Genomic DNA, 8,440 nt, shown 5'->3' with positions numbered 1-8,440 from the left:
GGCGGAATTCGATCATCCCTTTCGTAATCGCCTGACATGTCTGACTTGTCCTCAATTCCGACAATGTTTCTTTTCCCAGAAAGGACAATGTGGCGCTTTGGCTCATTGATGATTGAGTGGTCATCATTTTTTCCTCTCTTTGGTTTCGTAGACATATCTTTGACATAGAACACCTGACTCACGTCTGCAGCAAGGACGAATGGTTCGTTTTTGAACCCACTATTGTTAAGGTCCACGGTTGTCATCCCATACTCCTTGTCGACTGTTACCCCACCTCCGGTCATCTTCACCCATTGGCACCGGAACAAAGGAACTTTAAAATTAGCTGCATAGACTAGTTCCCATATGTCTTCTATGCGTCCATAATATGTTTGTCTGTTCCCATTTGGATCCGTGGCATCCACGCGTACACCACTATTTTGGTTGGTGCTCCTTTTATCTTGGCCAACTGTGTAAAATGTGTTACCATTTATCTCGTACCCTTTGTATGTGAGGACATGCCATGATGGTTGCCTGGCCAACAAATAAAGTTGCTCATCAATATTTTCATCACCTTGACATTTTTTGCGCAACCAATCGCCAAAAGTTTCCATGTGCTGACGCATTATCCAAGCTTCATTATTCCCGGGCCACTAGGACCGTAGGAAATCTTTGTGTACCTCAACATATGGTTCCACCAATGAGGAGTTTTGGAGAACTGTGTAGTGTGCTTTATTGAAGTAATCGTTTCCCGTATCAATATATGTTTTCTTCCCAAGTGTTCCCTTTCCGCTGAGTCTGCCCTCGTGTCGAGATTCAGGAATGCCAATTGGGTCAAGGTCTGGAATAAATTCAACACAGAACTCTATGACCTCCTCTGTTCCGTAGCCCTTGGCAATGCTTCCTTCTGGCCGGGAACGACTATGGACATATTTCTTTAGGACACCCATGAATCTCTCGAAGGGGAACATGTTGTGTAGGAACACAGGACTGAGAATACGAATCTCTTTGACCAGATGAACTAGAAGGTGTGTCATGATATCGAAGAAGGATGGAGGGAACACCAACTCAAAGCTGACGAGACATTGAACGACATCATTCTGCAGAGTAGCTAGTTGCTCTGGATTGATTGCCTTCTGAGAAATTGCATTGAGGAATGCACATAGCTTTACGGTGGCTAGACGTACGTGTGGAGGTAGAATTCCTCTTAAAACGACCGGCAGCAATTGCGTCATTAGAACGTGACAGTCATGGGACTTCAAGTTCAGGAATTTCTTCTCTGGCACATTAATTATTCCCTTGATATTGGAGGAGAATCCAGATGGGACCTTGATGCTGCTAAGACATTCAAACATGCTTTCCTTCTCTTCTTTGCTCAGAGTGTAGCTAGCAGGGCTTAAGTAATGACATCCATCATCTGTCTTTTTTGGATGCAGGTTGTCTCATTCTTTCATGCGCTGCAAGTCTTGTCGTGCTTCAAGTGAATCCTTAGACTTCCCATAGACACCCATGAATCCGAGCAAGTTCACACAAAGATTCTTTGTCAGGTGCATCACGTCGATCGCGTTGCGGACCTCTAGGACATTCCAGTAAGGTAGCTCCCAAAATATGGATTTCTTCTTCCACATGGGTACGTGTCCCTTAGCATCCTTGGGAATAGGTTCGCTGCCTCGTCCCTTTCCAAATACCACTTTTATATCCTTGACCATTTCGAGTACATCATCCCCGGTTCGATTGAGAGGTTTGGTCCGGTGGTCTGCCTTGCCTTTAAAATGCTTGCCTTTCTTTCGTACTGGGTGGTTCACAGGAAGAAACCGACGGTGGCCAAGGTACACGACCTTTTGACATTTTTTCAAAAATACACAGTCAAGGTCTTCATAACAATGTGTGCATGCATTATATCCCTTGTTTGATTGGCCTGAAAGATTACTCAGAGCTGGCCAATCATTGATTGTTACACACAGCAATGCTCGCAGGTCAAAGTGCTCTTGTTTGTACTCATTACACACGCGAACTCCTGGTTTGCTCCATAAAAGTTGAAGTTCCTCAACTAATGGCCTTAGGTAGACATCTATGTCATTACCAGGTTGCTTCGGTCCTTGGATAAGCACCGGCATCATAATAAACTTCCGCTTCATGCATAGCCATGGAGGAAGGTTGTAGATACATAGAGTAACTGGCCAAGTACTGTGACTACTGCTCTACTCACCGAAAGGATTCATACCATCTGTACTTAAGGCGAACCGCAAGTTTCTAGCATCATCTGCAAAATCTGGGAATTCTCTGTCTATCGCTCTCCACTGGGATCCATCGGCAGGGTGTCTCAGCATATTGTCTATCTTACGGTCTTCTTTATGCCACCGCAACAACTTTACATTGTCCTTATTTCTGAACAGACGTTTTAATCGTGGTATTATAGGAGCATACCACATAACCTTGGCTGGAATTTTCTTTCTATGACGTTCTAAACCCTCAACATCGCCAGGATCATCTCGTCTAATCTTATACCGTGATGCCTTACATACTGGACATGCATCCAAATTCTCGTATTCCTCCCCACGGTAGAGGATGCAGTCATTAGGACATGCGTGTATCTTCTGGATTTCTAATCCCAAAGGACAGACAACCTGTTTTGCTTCATACGTAGTGGTGGGCAATTCGTTGTCTTTCGGAAGCATCTTTTTTATGATCTTCAATAACTGCCCAAATGCCTTGTCAGATGTACCATTCTTTGCCTTCCATTGCAGCAATTCTAGTGTGGTACCCAACTTTTTTTGCCCCTCTTCAGCGGTGGGATATAGCGATTTCCTGTGGTCCTCTAGCATGCGCTCGAACTTGGCTTTCTCTTTATCACTTTCACATTCTCTTTGTGCATCACGGATGGCATCACCAAAAGCATCATCGCCCCGATCATCTTCTGCCGCCACCTCTTCTTCATTATCTCCCCCCATTGCAACATCATTGAAGCCACCGTACTGAGCAATAATATTGGCATGGTCCAATTCTTCTTCTTCTTCTTCTTCACCTTCATCCATTATAATCCCGCTTTCTCCATGTTTGGTCCAACAAATGTAGTTTGGTACGAAACCTGACTTTAATAAGTATGAATGAAGAGTTCTTGAGTTAGAATATTCCGTCAAATTCTTGCACACGACACATGGACAGCACATGAAACCGTCCCTCTTATTTGACTCGGCCACACTTAAGAAATAGTGCACGCCATTAATGAACTCTTCGGAGCGCCGATCGGCATTATACATCCAATTACGTGTTACCATCTACATTAAATATAACATATATATTATGAAAAAAATACACACATATAGTTTCTCATCTTATTGCACAACATGTCTAAGATACATAGTTGATTAATTTAGGAAAGCTTGGCTACAACAAATACAATCGCAACTAGCACTAAAAAAATCAAAACTAAAATGCACTTAAGCAACATAATTAGTTCGCGTCCGATCCCAACTATAATAGATAGATCATTCGCTTGATCAACATCGTTGAACTACTTTCGTCGGCTCACTGCCTCACCACCTTCAGCCTCAACCACCTGTGCAAAAGATTTCTTAATGTGTTCAATGTATTCTTCCTCCCAGTACCAACCTGTACATCCGCCGGTACCGTCCCACTGAAATTAAAAGAGAGAATCAAAAGTTTAATTAATATCATTTAAAAAAATATGCACATATATAAGCAAATGTCTGGAAATAACTCACATTACGATCTGGACACTTGTAGAATATACGACCCTTGTTTACTCCCTCTTTCGACACTTTGTACTCCATCAAAATCTTCTGCCCATACTTGCCACAAGTAATGAGAGGGAGTTCTGGACGGTATCGCTTTTGAACCCGTTGAGAGACCGAAGAACCGGTCACGGTTGCCATCTACTATCCATACTCAATTTTTAAACAATTATAAATTCCACATTTACTAGTAAACATGTATGATACAATGGACATTATATGTAGTAATAAAAATAAATCAAGTGATATTAACAAACCAATTAATTTGAACTATCCTACTTTCTAAGATCATAAAAATATACTATAATTCATTCTTGCAAACTACATTAATACTAGGTCAACCATGAAATATGATATATATATATATATGGATACTAATTCATGTGAATGATTCAAAATAACAACGTGGATTTGAGCTAAAAATAATGCGAACATCACAAGCCAAAAACAACATGAAAAGACAAGAAAGACAAAAGTTAGTCACCTCCAAGCACGAAGAGACGATGACGGAGTCGAAGAAGATCTACGATAGGCGTTGGAGATGAAGAACAAATGAAGAACAAGCAAGAAAAAGCTCCAACAACAACAATGGTGCTCTCGGTTTCAAATGGGCAGAGGGGAGGAGGGAGCCGGCCTATAAACCGGAACTTTAGCACCGGTTCAGGGCAAAAACCGGTGCTAAAGGGTTACCCTTTAGCACCGGTTTGTAACAAAAACCGGTGCTAAAGGGTTTGCCTCGGCCCGTGGCTCTGGCCGGTGCTAAAGGGACCCCTTTAGCACCGGTTTGTAATACGAACCGGTGCTAAAGGGTCTCCGCCCCGACAGCACATGTCAGTAGCCGTTGGGCAGGACCCTTTAGCACCGGTTCGTGTTACGAACCGGTGTTAAGGGGTCTTTAACCCGGGCGGCAAAAAGGCTGAGGTTTTTGGCCATTTTGAACATCGACCAATGCCTCATTCTGCAGTGTACAAAGCCACTCTTTTCCACTCAAAGACACTCTCATCTCGGCATGCGGACATGTTTTGCCATTCGATCGGGAGATGTCGCACGGCATGCATGACTCCGTACCGTCGTCGCATAGAATTTTCTTTGGAGACATATGGGGGTTGGGTGGAAGACTGGAAGTCACCATTTCAACATATGGGGGTTGGGTGGAAGACTGGAAGTCACCATTTCAACATCTGGGCTCTCGGCAGTACTCGGTCGGTCAGTCATCCGTAGACTTTTAATAAGACCATCGCTTTCAACCACTAGACTCGTAAGAATGTAGACAAATAAGCTAGTTAATAGTTACCTCAAAAAAATAATAGGCTAGTTAATAAATTATAAACATGCCGTAATTGACCAAGTTAATGAATGTGACAGTTTTGGTATGAATGTATCATTGGTGCTAAATTAAATATGCAACTAATAAACTAAGCGAGCACCAACGTGATCATAATACTATATCGATACATATCGCCCGTACTATGAAATTTCTTGAGCTACGTACTGCAACAAACATCATCACTAGTACTGGCGACGGGGAGGCGGGATGACAAGACTTCTGTCGTCGTACCTTCTCACCGTGATCTTCACCGTGTTCTTGCTTTTGCTCAAAGCCTCGGCCGCCGGCACTCCATCTGACACACTCAGCAGCAGCAGCAACATCACCGATGGCGAGACGTTGGTCTCATCCGGCAGCTCCTTCACCTTGGGCTTCTTCTCCCCGGCCGGCGTGCCAGCCAAGAGATATCTTGGCGTCTGGTTCACCATGTCACCAGAGGCCATCTGTTGGGTGGCCAACCAAGAAACACCCCTCAACAACACCTCAGGCGTGCTGGTCGTCGACGACAGCACCGGCACCCTTCGCCTTCTCGACGGCTCTGGCCACACCGCGTGGTCTTCTTCCAGTTCCACCACGACGACGAGTTCCGCTCCTCCTCCACCTGTCGTGCTGCCGCAGGCACAGCTCCTCGATTCTGGCAACCTAGTCGTTCGCGATCAGAGCACCGGCGACGTGCTATGGCAGTGGTTCGATCACCCGGGGAACACCTACCTCGCCGGCATGAAATTCGGCAAGAACCTCCGGACTGGCGCTGAGTGGACCACGACGTCGTGGCGTGCGTCCAACGACCCGGCGCCCGGAGACTACTGGCGTTCCCTGGACACCAGGGGCCTCCCGGACACCATAACTTGGCATGGCAACGTCAAGATGTACCGGACGGGGCCCTGGAACGGGCAGTGGTTCAGCGGCATCCCGGAGATGGCGTCGTACTTGGACCTGTACTCCAACCAGCTCGTCGTCGGCGCCGACGAGATCGCGTACTCCTTCAACACCACGGCCGGCGCGCCGATCTCCAGGCTACTGCTGAATGAGAACGGCGTGATGCACCGGCTGGGGTGGGATCCGGTGAGCCTGGTGTGGACCTCGTTCGCGGAGGCGCCGAGGGACGTCTGCGACAACTACGCCATGTGCGGCGCGTTCGGGCTGTGCAACATGAACACGGCGTCCACGATGTTCTGCAGCTGCGCCGTGGGGTTCAGCCCCGTGAACCCGTCTCAGTGGTCCATGAGGGAGACCCATGGCGGGTGCCGGAGGGACGTGCCGCTGGAGTGCGGCAACGGGACGACGACAGACGGGTTCAAGATGGTGCGGGCGGTGAAGCTGCCGGACACGGACAACACAACGGTGGACATGGGCGTGACGCTGGAGCAGTGCAGGGAGAGGTGCCTCGCCAACTGCGCTTGCGTGGCCTACGCCGCCGCCGACATCCGAGGCGGTGACCATGGCTGCGTCATGTGGACGGATGCGATCGTGGATGTTCGATACATTGACAAAGGGCAGGATATGTACCTGAGGTTAGCAAAGTCTGAATTAGGTAAGCACAGATGCATCTCCTAGCTAGTGTGAATTGAAATCATGAGTAAGTTTCATCATCATCTATATATATTCTCATGGTGCAACATGCATATTTCTGCAGTTGAGAAGAAGAGGAATGTGGTACTAATAATCTTGCTGCCAGTTACGACATGTCTGCTTGCCCTCATGGGGATGTTCTTTGTCTGGGTATGGTGCAGGCGCAAGCTTAGAGGTAGAAGTTGTAGAACCCACTCACTTCACTACTCGGAAGTCAATGGTGATTCATACTGAAACTGAACAAAAACATTAACATTTCTGTTAGGCAAACGACGAAACATGGATATCCATAAGAAGATGATGCTAGGACACTTGGATGAGACAAATACACTTGGTGATGAAAATCTCGACCTTCCGTTTTTTAGCTTTGATGATATTGTTTCTGCAACAAATAATTTTGCTGAAGACAATATGCTCGGGCAAGGAGGCTTCGGGAAAGTTTATAAGGTAATAAATATTTTCAACCATGGCATCCAGCAGAAGTTATAAGGTTGCTTGTTCAATTTAATGATCGATGGTGAAATAATGCAGGGTATTCTAGGCGAAAACAGAGAGGTCGCGATCAAAAGGCTCAGTCAGGGCTCTGGACAAGGCACAGATGAATTCAGAAATGAGGTAGTTCTAATTGCGAAATTGCAGCACAGGAACCTTGTTAGGCTCCTTGGTTGCTGCATTCATGGAGATGAGAAGTTGCTAATTTACGAATATCTACCAAACAAAAGCTTGGATTCCTTCATTTTTGGTATGTATAAACTAGCTGTATTTTATACAGGAAAAAAAAAGACAAACAGTCATAGGTACTACTACTCTAATTTGCTTGCTTACTTTACTTATAATACCATTGTATGTTTATAGATGCTGCAAGGAAAAACGTTCTTGATTGGCCAACAAGGTTCAGGATAATCAAAGGAATATCAAGGGGAGTTCTTTATCTGCACCAGGATTCAAGATTGACAATTGTGCACCGAGATCTGAAAACAAGCAACATATTGTTGGATGCAGATATGAACCCTAAGATATCAGATTTTGGTATGGCAAGAATCTTTGGAGGGAACCAACAAGAAGCAAATACTAACCGAGTTGTTGGGACATAGTAAGTAATCATATCCAGTCCAGTTATCTTTTTTCCTATACCAATCCAAAAATTTTTTACACACATACTGCTAAGTGCTAACTAGTTTTCATCAGTGGTTACATGTCTCCTGAATATGCAATGGATGGAGCTTTTTCTGTCATGTCTGATACATATAGCCTTGGTGTTATACTCTTGGAGATCATAAGCGGTTTGAAAATCACTTCGACTCACTCCACGAGCTTCCCTAGCCTATTAGCTTATGTAAGTATGCTGGAATTCTTCAAATTTATAATTCAAACAATAAAACCTGTTGATATCCTATGAATTTTCTTGAATTGGTCCAGGCATGGAGCTTATGGAATGATGGCAAGGCAATGGATTTGGTGGACTCTTTTGTTCTTGAAAGTTGTTCGGCAAATGAAGCTTTGAGGTGCATCCACATAGGACTCTTGTGTGTGCAAGACAATCCGAATAGTAGGCCACTTATGTCAACAGTTGTGTTCATGTTGGAGAACGAAACCACGTTACTTTCAGTCCCAAAACAGCCCATGTACTTCTCGCAATGGTATTTAGAAGCTCAAGGAACAGGAGAAAATACAAATAGCTCCATGAATAACATGACTGTCACAGTGTTGGAGGGACGGTAATGGTAAATGGTTCAGTTACATTTGTTTATCAATATATTGGGACAAGAGTTGGAGTACAACTCATACAAGTAGCTGGTTATATTTT

The 8,440-nt window shown here is 45.0% G+C and overlaps 1 protein-coding gene across 1 annotated transcript; it reads left to right on the top strand.

The window, feature by feature from the left end:
* LOC8079129 (G-type lectin S-receptor-like serine/threonine-protein kinase At4g27290) lies at positions 5,179–8,420 on the top strand. Its single transcript, XM_021461643.1, has 7 exons — positions 5,179–6,595; positions 6,698–6,808; positions 6,899–7,080; positions 7,165–7,375; positions 7,489–7,726; positions 7,822–7,969; positions 8,053–8,420. Exons 1-7 carry the CDS (start codon positions 5,269–5,271, stop codon positions 8,353–8,355), a joined length of 2,520 nt encoding a protein of 839 aa, XP_021317318.1. The 5' UTR covers positions 5,179–5,268; the 3' UTR covers positions 8,356–8,420.

Source organism: Sorghum bicolor, chromosome 5 (assembly GCF_000003195.3).
Source record: "Sorghum bicolor cultivar BTx623 chromosome 5, Sorghum_bicolor_NCBIv3, whole genome shotgun sequence".
NCBI lineage: Eukaryota > Viridiplantae > Streptophyta > Magnoliopsida > Poales > Poaceae > Sorghum > Sorghum bicolor.
Note: the sequence above shows the minus strand (reverse complement) of the source record. Positions and strands in the feature narration are given on the sequence as shown.